This window comes from Erythranthe guttata, chromosome 2 (genome assembly GCF_056151865.1).
Source record: "Erythranthe guttata isolate IM_541 chromosome 2, IM_541, whole genome shotgun sequence".
In the NCBI taxonomy this organism is placed as follows: Eukaryota; Viridiplantae; Streptophyta; class Magnoliopsida; order Lamiales; family Phrymaceae; genus Erythranthe; species Erythranthe guttata.
Window position 1 is genome coordinate 17,077,121 of NC_142534.1, and position 11,793 is coordinate 17,088,913.

General features: G+C 35.6%; 2 protein-coding genes across 10 annotated transcripts; both read left to right on the forward strand.

The window, feature by feature from the left end:
* Positions 1-271: 271 nt before the first annotated feature.
* Positions 272-3,362, forward strand: LOC105963753 (serine/arginine-rich splicing factor RS40-like). 9 transcript variants are annotated; one of them, XM_088814052.1, is made up of 8 exons: positions 309-377; positions 510-555; positions 1,115-1,394; positions 1,483-2,033; positions 2,208-2,320; positions 2,403-2,638; positions 2,735-2,998; positions 3,073-3,362. In XM_088814052.1, exons 4-8 carry the CDS (start codon positions 1,910-1,912, stop codon positions 3,110-3,112), a joined length of 777 nt encoding a protein of 258 aa, XP_088670178.1. In that variant the 5' UTR covers positions 309-377; positions 510-555; positions 1,115-1,394; positions 1,483-1,909; the 3' UTR covers positions 3,113-3,362. The 9 variants fall into 9 exon arrangements, with proteins under 9 accessions (XP_012843656.2, XP_012843657.2, XP_088670178.1 ...); XM_012988201.2 differs by having other exon boundaries at positions 1,115-1,235; positions 1,794-2,033; XM_088814056.1 differs by having other exon boundaries at positions 330-377; positions 518-555; positions 1,115-1,235; positions 1,794-2,033.
* Positions 3,363-4,849: 1,487 nt separating this feature from the next.
* On the forward strand, positions 4,850-8,658 carry LOC105963755 (ARM repeat superfamily protein). Its single transcript, XM_012988205.2, has 3 exons — positions 4,850-5,260; positions 5,729-5,822; positions 6,782-8,658. The coding sequence occupies exon 3, from the start codon at positions 6,814-6,816 to the stop codon at positions 8,476-8,478; it is 1,665 nt and encodes a 554-aa protein (XP_012843659.2). The 5' UTR covers positions 4,850-5,260; positions 5,729-5,822; positions 6,782-6,813; the 3' UTR covers positions 8,479-8,658.
* Positions 8,659-11,793: the final 3,135 nt, after the last annotated feature.

Sequence of the window (11,793 nt, forward strand, 5' to 3'; positions counted from 1 at the left end):
TGTAGGAGAGATAAAAAATTAAAAACCAATAATGTGAAATTAATTCATTAGTAATATGGGTGAATATGGTAAGTGGGGTTATTTTGAAATTTATAAAATATTGTGGACTCAATCTCCTCAATTAGAAAACTTTGATTGTGTATCTTAGTTTTATATATAATATAGATTGATTTATTTTATTTATTTACTTATGATAACTTAAAAATAAAGGGCTTTTTACGGCCCGTATAGCTATTGGTATAGCCCGAACTAGACGGCCCAAATACAAGCCCATTATAAAAACTCTGGTTCACCTTCAACTTCGAAATTTCAGTCGTCTTCCCAAATTCAAGGGTTTCTCTCTACACACCAATTCGTTCCAGAGAAAGCTCGAAGAGGTGATTTCCTGTCGCTTTTTTTCGTTATATTTGTGAATTATCGCGCAACCTGTATTTATGTACTCTTTTATGTAATTTTTAGACGTAGATATTTGTAGATCTGATTTTATTTATTTTTCTCTCACTGGTTAGGGTTTCAGATATATTGCATTGGAATTCCTGAGATCTTTTGTGTTAGGTAGGTATTCAGGTATATATGCTTGTTGCTTTCAACAGATCTATGAATTAGGGTTGTGCTATGCATATTTTGATTTTCAGCTGCCAATTGCAGTTTCGGAACTAGAATTCTGTGCTCGGGGACTCTGTTGTTTATTTGTTAATTTTTTTTTTCAAATTGTGTTCTATCTGCTATATATTTATGAATCGCGAGAAGTATACATATAACGCGGACAATGTATGATACATAGTATCATACTCAAATTTGGAGTGAAGGTTTTCGAAGTTCAATTCTGGTATTTTCGTTGCTTTACGAAACATCAAATTTTGTTTTTTCATTTATTGGAAGGGAATGAATGTAAAACTCATCTAAAGATTTAGTCTTGGCATTTCTTATGTGAAAAAACAGGAATTTATCCTTTCTTTTGACATTTTGAGGAACTGTTTATCATGCATTTAATCCTTAGTTGCGAAGCTTGAGTTATCCAGATCCTTTTGTTGCTGAAGTTCATGCTATTTGTATTCAAGATTACCTACATAGTTTGACATATTAGATGATGAAGAATCTGATTTTTTTGCAGGAAGCTTTGAGGATCATGAGGCCTATATTTTGCGGGAATCTGGAGTTTGATGCTCGTCAATCTGAGATTGAACGCCTTTTCAGAAGATATGGAAAGGTGGAAAGGGTGGATCTGAAATCTGGTAAGGTTGCATTTTGTTTTCTTCGGTTTTTGTAACTATCTACTATGACACCCTGAACGAATCATATTTTGCTATTTGATTGAACCCTGTATCTTTATTTGGTCTTGATTTCCTGTAAATTATCAAATGAGAAAAAACAATGGGGAAAACGGCTTGCTTGTTATAGGTTAGTTCATGATATGGAATCGAGTTTTTATGAATGCCCGATCAGGGTCTTATAACTCCATCATTTGGACCGAATGCTGAGTTTGTGGGGCTAAAATTGGTTCGCTGAAATGGACTGCTCTATCCAAACATTTTAGAACCCTGCAGTGTGGATGGGAGAGGTTGAAATTCATCTGTTTCCGTGCTCAAGAAAAGTATATGCCTGATGCAGACTAATAATATTAGTGGGTTTTGAGCACACAACACTTTCTTGGCTTTTTGTAGGAAGCCTTTGAGTGTATTAGAAAGATAAATATGTTGTTAACAAAATCTCTGTACATGTTATTTCCCAGAAAAATCGCGTGCGTTATTGCTGTAGTGAAACCCCCAAGCTCAATAGTTTCTTTGGCGCAGGATTACTTGGATATTCCATGATCTTCCTCGATGGATGGTTCTCTGCGTTTATTTTACTGGCTTGTGCCCAAGATACATGTTCTTGTGTTTGTTCGAAAGAACCAATATGATCTGCCATGGTCCCACCATCTTACACATTCCTCAGACCATTGCCTTTTGCATTCCTCATGACTTTGCACAGTCTTCAATTTCCGACATGTTTCAACATAGATATCATGTTCATTCCGGATCCAGTGGCAGGTGTTGTGTTTTTTTTCATAAAGATTTTCCCTTTTCTCTCCCTCTGAATTGCAGGGGTTTGAGTGATAACTGTGGTCTAGTCATACAGTGTGGTATTTAAATGTCAATATAATATCTATCTCTTGCCCTTCTGAAGCTATCTGGCTTGGCTCTTTAACATTTTTGGCTTGATAGGCTTCGCGTTCGTATATATGGAAGATGAGCGTGATGCAGAGGATGCAATTCGGAAGCTCGATAGGATAGAGTTTGGTAAAAAGGGACGCCGATTACGTATAGAGTGGACTAAGGTACTTACAATATATTCCTATTATTTAATGCTCATTTATTTTATTTAATTCCAAAATTAACCTAATTGAGTTTGATCTGCAGCAAGAACGAGGTGGCAGAAGGCCTGATAGCTCTACAAAATCTTCCGGCAACACAAAACCGTCAAAAACCCTGTTTGTTATCAACTTCGACCCTGTCAACACAAGGACCAGAGACATTGAAAAGCATTTCGAACAATACGGGAAGGTATCAAATGTCAGGATCAGAAGGAATTTCGCATTTGTGCAATACGAGTTGCAGGAAGATGCCACCCGTGCTTTAGAAGAATCCAACATGAGGTTTGTCATATTTATATTACCAAGTAGTTTCTTCTTTTAGTAAATACTTGGATTGTATTGAATACTATATATAATATATTATATTCTTTGATGCAGTAAGTTTATGGACCGAGTAATATCGGTGGAGTACGCAATACGAGACGATGATGAGAAGAGAAACGGGAGCAGCCCTGTTAGAAGAGGAAGAGAATCTTCCCCCGATGGAAGAAGCTACAGTCGAAAACGTTCACCAAGTCCATACACTAGGGATAGGGGTAGCCCTGATTATGGGCATGGTTCTGTACCTAATCCAAGATCCGAGCGAAGAGAGAGCCCTCGCCATGTCAGACCAGAAAGCCCTCCCAATGACAGATATCGCAGGTTAGTATCTAATTGTTTTTAATAATTATTTTTTGTCGTTGAATTGAATATTTAATTAGTTATTTAATGTACAGCCGTAGCCGTTCACCTCGTCGTGAAAGAAATCGGTCTTAGAAAAGGAAGATAGTGTTGGAGAACACTTTGTAGCTGTGGCTATCATTTTTTTTTTCTTGTCAATTAGATTTATGTGTGATTAACGGTAACAAATTTCGGGTAGAATTGTGTGTTTGAAATTTCTGAGGAAAACATTTGTACTGTATTTTGCTAGATTGCAGACTGATGATGTCACTTATTTTCTTGGATTTTCTGGCTTCGTGATGATAATTGTGGGATTAGTCATTGATTAGTGATTATTAAGTGTTAATTGTTCTTGCATGATTGAATAAGGTTTCTTTTAATCATTTTGACTTTTAGTAACCTTTTTGTTACTGAGTAAATATATTGGTGTTTTTTTTCATACAAATTTTTTTTTAAAGAAAGTCTATTAGTAATTAATCTTTTTGTTAACAAGTATATTGTTAAATAATATTTTGCTAAATTAATATCATTTGACTGATTTCCACTAAATCCTGATATTTGGATATTTAAAACCCCTTTAATTGTGGGTGATCGAAAATTCGAAATTACCCAAACAAAAATGATTTGTTGGTATTTGACCTTATTTCAAGTGGTGGTCGTAATTTTCCATAATTTATAGAAGTTTAACTATCCGTAAAAGCATACCGAATAGTATGGAAATTTGATTTTGTCACGGTTTGGTTGGTTTATTGGAAAGATACGGAAGTATAGAAAAACTTTTGAATAATAAAAACAAAAATACTTTAGAATAATAGAAACAAAAATTTACAGAGATGAATTATTTGAGTTGTGATGGGTGTGTGGATCTTTGTGCAAGTTCATTAGCAATTTCCTTTGTGCGTTGACTATGATATTCAAAATTTCAAACATTACCAAAACCACTTATTATAAGATAATATTTGGTAAATTGAAATAAAATAATAATTACTAATTAGGTAATGTCCCAAGTCAAAATCATTCATAAGATCCAGATCCACATACCTTACAATAGTTTATTTCTACAACGATCAAATATTCAAATTCACCTATTGTGGGCCAATTTTGATAATAGAAAAATCCATTATTTTTCAAATTTGAAAAAAATAAAAAAAATAAAACAAACTTCTAGTCGGTTTGTAGTGTGTGGAAATTGCAAATGCATGGGACAAATAAACCGAGCTGACGTGTAAATTATATAATAATAATAATAATAATAATAATAATAATAAGCGCAGGAAAAGGAAAAATGTTGCTTCTTATATGAAACGACGGCGTATCTCTCCCCACCCCCTTTTCTCGAAGATGAAATAGATAGCACGCCGCCTTGTCTCGACTGCCCCCCATTCTAAAATCTCACTTTTTCTTTATTGTTTTTTGATATTTAAATACAAATTTAGTACAATTCATTCAAATTATTTCACAATTATTATTCAAAATTCAAAATTCAATTATCATTATTATTTTTATTTTTTTTTCCCCTAAGAAACCCTCTACTAACACTAATCAACCATTAAAAATAATAAATGAAAAAAATTAAAATTTAAATCAAAATAATATTTTCGGGTGAGAGAATATAAATGATTACAAATTTAAAAGGGGCAATAATGTCATTCGGACCACACATGCCACCAAGACAAACCCAGCCTCGTCGCACGTGCGTAAGAAAAAGTCCCACAGCCAGCGAGGGAGTCGTCCCCACAGGCCACAGCCACAGCATACGTGGCGCACCATTACCAGCCACGTCAGCATCTCGTCCTCGATATGGTCGAAGGCACAGTTTCAAAAATTTACCACAAATCTCAACGGTCGGATACACTGTTCAACCCCTTAATCTCAGCCGTCGGATTCCTCATATTATCGCTCCACCCCCTTTTGTTCGAAACCCCACCGTGCACACTCACACACACACACACACACACACACAGTAAACGCACCCACTGACTTACCATATACTATTTGGATACGTCCGTTTTAATTGCCAATACATTACACACAGTACCTTCTAGAGAGAGAATTCTGACATTTTTTTCTTCTACGAGGAGAGAGAGAGAGAGAGAGAGAGAGAGAGAGAGAGAGAGAGAGAGATTTTGAAATTGTTTGAAATTGTTTGAAATTGTTCATGGTGTAATAACTTGACTACTATTTTTGCTCTCAATTTCTATTCTTTGGGATTCCTCTGTTTCTCTCTCTGCTAGCTACACAAAGGTAACAAATTTCTCTTCTTTCTTTTCTGTCAATTTTCTAGAGAGAGAGAGAGAGAGAGAGAGAATCTGCGTATGTGATTTTGTTGATTCCTTTCTAGCTTAACAGAAAGATTTCTAGGATCAAACCTCAATCACTGTTCTGGGCTTCATTTTCTTGTCTTGATTTTTCAAGTTTGAAGATTCAAAGATCAAATTTTTATTTAAAGATTGGTTTTTTATTTAGAGATGCAAGATTCAATTTTGAAGTCAAAGATCAATTTTTTTTTTCTTTTTGTGTTTCTGTCAACTTTTATACCTTTCTTTCTTTAAAATGGAACGAGTTAAGCAAGATTGCTTTCTGGAGTTAAAGATTGGTCTTTTATTTATTTTCTTTATTAATTTAAGATCACAAATCAAGATACATACACCAATTCGTCAATCCTTACATAAATCATTGTCTGAGAATGAATTTCTTTTTTTTTGCTTACAGAAAAAGTAGAGAAGAAAGCAGTGGGCTTTGGTGTATGAGGAAAAGGTGTTAGAGAGTGCCTTGAATGTTAGCCAAAAGACAAGAGCAAATTGAGGTATTATTTTGTATTTTAATCATTTGGGGTTTTTATTTGATTTTATTCCTTCTTTGTTGGCCCATCTCACAACATTTAAATACACTCCATTCAAATATTCATATATATACATACATATATACATACACAACTGGAGATAGAGACCTCTTTATCTTCTCTTCAAAGCAAAGTCTTTTTCCCCCTATCAAAATGCCCAATAAAAAAACATTATTAGGAAAGATGCAACTCACAAGATGAATGAAGAGTAAAGTTACCTCCTTTTTTGTTTTTATGCATGATACAATTATACCCCTATGAATACACATATTTACTTCCATGCTTTCTTGATTCAAAAATTCTGTGTTTAGGGCATATTAGTCATTACAAGTAAATCTTGACATCAGCTTTTATTGGACGGTAGATTAGGTTGTTGGAAGGTTCCTTCTTTCACTTTCATCTACTGTCATTCTAACATCTTCTCATCATTGTACTTCTCCCTCATATTCATTACAGTATTTTTTTAAAAAAAAAAATTTTGAATAAATTATGATGACAGTACGATAATAGAGTTTTCTTTTTTATTTTTTATTTTTTTTTAATTTTTAATTTTATTTTTTATGATTAGGTGCTTTGTTATTACCTGTCGGCCCTCTCATTTTATGACCATGCAAGATTCTAGAAAGTCACTAATCTCGACCCACTTTCTCCATTTATTTATTGCATTTTTTTTTCCCTTTTTTAATTAATAAATTTATAGTATAATCTTTGATCATTGCAACCACTCCACATAGCTTTAGTTTTTCTATTACAAAAATGTTTCTCTTTTAACATTTTGCTGACAAGGAATAATGTTTTCTTCCCCAACATTAGTTCCACTTGCTGTCCAAATTGTTCCATCTTACTGGTCAAAGATTAGATTTTTTTGGGGGGATTCTTGATTATTAAGGTTTTGATTTTTCTTTATTTGTGTTCCTTTTCAGTTCTGAGTGATAAAATAATTTGAATTCGAATCATGGTTGAAGAGGGTGGTCAGAATTCTGCGGTGGACGATAGCATATCAACCGAAGAATGGCTATCTTGTGCACAAGCCCTCGTTCCAACGGCGCTGAAAAAGGCCAGAGAAGTAAAGGGTTTCCCTAGTAGATGGAAAATGATCATTTCGAAATTAGAAAAAATCCCGTCAAAATTATCGGATTTATCCAGCCACCCTTGTTTCTCGAAGAACGCGCTTTGCAAGGAGCAGCTCCATGCTGTTTCAAACACACTAAACGAAGCAATCGAGCTTTCAGAAATATGTCTGAGCGAAAAGTACGAGGGAAAACTCCGAATGCAGAGCGATCTCGATTCCCTCATCGGAAAACTCGATTTAAACCTACGTGACTGCGGCCTCTTGATCAAGACAGGCGTCCTCGGCGAGGTGTCGTTCCCATCTCTTCCCGAGGGCGAAAGCGTAAATTTACGGGAATTGCTCGCACGCCTCCAAATCGGGCACTTGGAGGATAAGCACAAAGCCCTCGATAGCCTAGTGGAAGTTATGAAGGAGGATGAAAAGAACGTCTTGGCTGTGATTGGACGGAGCAATATATCGGCCCTCGTCCAATTGCTGACCGCCACATCACCGCGGATCAGGGAAAAAACTGTAACCCTAATATGCTCGCTGGCGGAGTCCGGAAGCTGCGAGAGCTGGCTCGTCTCGGAGGGGGTGCTCGCCCCCCTCATACGACTCGTAGAGTCGGGAAGTTCTGTCGGTAAAGAGAGGGCGGCGATTTCACTCCAACGCCTCTCGATGAATGGGGAAACCGCCCGTATGATCGTGGGCCACGGGGGGGCGCGTCCGTTGATCGAAATCTGCCGCTCCGGCGACTCCGTCTCGCAGGCGGCGGCGGCGTGCGCGCTGAAGAATATTTCGGCAGTACCGGAGGTCCGGCAAACCCTAGCCGAAGAAGGTATTGTGAAAGTGATGGTGAATCTTCTAGATTGCGGGATTCTTTTGGGGGCGAAGGAATATGCCGCCGAGTGTCTTCAAAATCTCACTTCTAGCAACGAAGACCTAAAAAGATCGGTTATTTCCGAAGGTGGATTGAAGAGTCTTTTATGTTACTTAGACGGACCGCTGCCTCAAGAATCGGCGGTCGGGGCGGTGAGGAATCTTGTGGGGTCCGTCTCGACGGAGGTTTTATTCTCCGCGGGGGTCCTACCGAGGCTCGTGCACGTGTTGAAATCCGGTTCGAGTGGGGCCCAATTGGCCGCGGCATCCGCCATGTGTCGGATTTGTGGCCACTCAATCGAGATTAAAAAATCAATCGGTGAAATTGGGGCGATCCCGTTTCTCGTGAGGATGCTGGAGGCGAAGGGGAACAGTGTGAGGGAAGTTGCGGCTCAAGCGATTGCGAGTCTTATGAGCGTTGCGTATAACTGTAAAGAAATCAAGAAAGATGATAAGAGCGTGACGAATTTGGTGGCATTGCTCGATCCGAGCCCACAAAATTCGGCGAAGAAGTACGCGGTTTTGTGTCTAGGGCTGCTTTCGACGAGCAAAAAGTGTAAGAAGCTTATGGTTTCGTATGGGGCGATTGGTTACTTGAAGAAGCTGAGTGAGATGGAGATCCCGGGCGCGAAGAAGCTTCTAGAACGTCTCGAGAGAGGGAAATTGAAGAGTATGTTCACCAGGAAGTAGTTTTCTTCTTTTTTTTCTGTTGTTGTTGTAACATTATTGTTGTTATTAATTTTTTTTTTATTGTTGGATGCTTTGTTTAGTTCATTTACTGAATGAAACGAAACGAAAGTAGTGACAGCAATCAATCCTGGTATTTAATGTTATGTGTAAAGGAATAATTATATGAACTTTCTTATGACATGTTCTTGCATGTTTTTAAGTACCTATATCTGGTTATTTACATTTGCTGGATTCGAACCGTAAATTTGATTAAATAATTACTCATTAAATATACATACACATGGGTGTGTGTGAGAATGTGTAGATTTACCGTTTAAATTTACCTCTTATAAATAATCAGTCGTAGTATCTAATTTAATTTGTTTTTAATTTTTTTTAATGTTATTGGCTTTTATTGCCCAAATTGGAAAAGGTCATGTGAGATCATATGACATTAAATAAGGTAGTGTTTGGTTGTATTGAATCACTAGCATTTGGGCTGTTTTCATACCCACCCTGCTCCCACCATTATGTAAGATATACATACATGTATAAACACTTTAATTGTGGAATAATATATATTTGTTAGATAAACTATACATAAAGAATCAAGCTCAATTCAGCACAAATATTCGATCAAAGCAAAAAAAGAAAACTCTAATTTCTATATGAACACTAGCATGAGAAATCTAATCTGAAATTTAACGAAACAATTGTAATTGAAGGATGAACGAGATCTTTACTCAATCAATAAGAACGAGAGTTTACAAAAAGAATCAGCAAGGAGATCGAACTTCAAAGATTTCCTTCAACAAATCTCCACTATTTTCACCTTCTCTTGCTGAATACAACGTTTTCTCTCTCTCAACCCTAACTAAAGACATTTTCTCCTCCTATTACATCCTCCCAGAAGTTAGCTTCATCTGCAAGTCTTTAGCATGCGTGTCTTCAGCTCCACCTTAGCAAGACAGTTAGTTGTTATTCACCAGTCCCCGATCATCCAGTGCATGTACAATATAATTAGTTGTTTGCATGACACTTCTCTGATTCTGCACAATTGATGTGTGTAAGTGGATAGTTAATACTTAACATAGTGAGATACTACATAGTGAAATTACATGGATCAAACTCCATTGGAAAATGACTTATTAACCTCCCAATAATTGGGTGTGTAATTAATAATTTCTTGATGAACAAAAACATGTGCATACTTTGTTTTTTTTAATGGCAAAAACATTACACGTTTGTACATAATTGCAGGGTCTCTTATTTAACAACAACCTCTTCTTTAGGAGAAGTGCTGTTTCGTGTAATTTTTTAATTGGTGTAAGTACTGATTCAATAATTATTTTTTACAATTATTTGGCCATGATTCAATCATGATTTATGATAATTGATTAATTAGTTAATTAATTTATAGAGACATTGGAATAAGTGTGTGACATTCTTTTAATTTTGAGCCCATTAAATCAGCTTATTGGGATTTAATGGGCTTAAACATTACATTGGGCCCACCATCCAATCTTTTACTTTGAAAATTCATAAAGAGGCCCATTAAAAAAAGGGGTAAATACATATAAATCCCCAAACACAAACTTAAAGTGCCGATCAGTCCCTACAGACGTTTCATAGGCGTATATGTCCCTAATGTAAAGTTCCACATGCAGTTCAGTCCCTAAAGGCAAGTGAAAATTTTAAAATACCCTCTACTTTATTCTGAAATTACATACTTTTTCATTTTCTCTCTCTTCCTTTTCTCTTTCATCTTTCCTCTTTTTCTATGTCTCTTCTCTCTCTCCTTTTCTTGCCCGTTCCAATTCAATTTATGTTATTTTTCTTCAAACAACAAACGAAAATGAACACGAAAGGCGCAAGAAAACAAACTCCTAAATCAATACAAATGAAGCAACAAGAACAAAGAAAACTGAAGAACCAAGGTAGTAGAAGAAGAAGAAAAAACAAAAAAGAAAAGAGGAAAGAGACCCATTTTCGAAGAATGGTGAAGGAAAAGAAATAAGATTTGATTTGTTTTCCTAATCATTAAATCGGTTCCAATATCTGTTGTTTTGTTGTTCGGGTTTGCAAAGATCATTTATTTATTGTCGATTTTGAACACCTTCTCCTGGGTATTATTCTTCGGCGACATTAGCATGTTCCCAAAGCATTTTTAGTCCTAACAAGAATATGTGTATGTAGTTGCAGGAATATGTCATTTGTTATAGAGCTAACAATACTATTGGTCAATTTTACTCGTACTTTATATTGAAAACATTGTGCCATATATTTTGATGAATTGCACTTACCTGTTGAACACATGGTACTATATTTTATTATGAATTGAGTTTATATGGTTGACTTGGCCACAAATTAGTATAAATAATATAAACGTACCATACTAATGAACAACAACTATTTTCTAGTTTATTTGAAGATACCATGTCAATTCTAGACATGTACTTCACATGTGTATTCATTGTACTTACGTGTTTCACACATCGGACTATAGTTTGTGATGAATTGAGTTATACCGATTTCCATGACACTTTAATGATCAATTAGTATGGGAGATGCATAAATTATATTTTAGATGTGTATTTTAAGGTTGGTGAGCATTATTTTTACGTGTTTCACACATCGGACTATAGTTTGTGATGAATTGAGTTATACCGATTTCCATGACACTTTAATGATCAATTAGTATGGGAGATGCATAAATTATGTTTTAGATGTATTTTTTAAGGTTGGTGAGCATTATTATTGCGTTTGGAGTACAAAATGCTATAAATATGTTGAATTTCATACATGATACTTATAGAAGTGTACAAGATACCATAAATGTGTTGGATTTGTTACATGATACTCATATAAGTGTAAAAGGCTCATGCGTAGAGCTTAAATTTTCCTCAAATGTTGCCATAATCCATGTTGATCAACTCTTACATCATCTCATTTCATGTTAATAGTCTTAACATGAAGAAATGCGTCTTAAAATGATATTATATGGATGCATTGGCCCCACAATAATATAGAGAATATAACAATACAATATGAATGGACAACATATATACTTTATGAATAAACTCACAATACTATATGCATGAATAACTCTAACTTTACCAGTTTATACATTGTACTTGTGGAACAAAACATACTATATTTTGTGATGAATTGAGTTGCACCAATTTCCTTGACACTTTAATGATGAATTAGTATGGGAGATGCATAAATTATGTTTTAGATGAATATTTTAAGTTTGGTGAACATTGGTGTTACGTTTGGAGTCCACAAATGTGTTTGATTTCCTACATGATATTCACATATAGTACAAGGCTTGTA

Excerpts from the sequence above, each read along its gene's own strand:
- LOC105963753 (XM_088814052.1), top strand. The coding sequence starts at position 1,910 with ATGGTCCCACCATCTTACACATTCCTCAGACCATTGCCTTTTGCATTC. Across the intron at positions 2,639-2,734 it reads TTAGAAGAATCCAACATGAG|TAAGTTTATGGACCGAGTAA; the intron begins GTTTGTCATATT and ends TCTTTGATGCAG. Across the intron at positions 2,999-3,072 it reads CCCAATGACAGATATCGCAG|CCGTAGCCGTTCACCTCGTC; the intron begins GTTAGTATCTAA and ends TTTAATGTACAG.
- LOC105963755 (XM_012988205.2), top strand. The coding sequence starts at position 6,814 with ATGGTTGAAGAGGGTGGTCAGAATTCTGCGGTGGACGATAGCATATCA.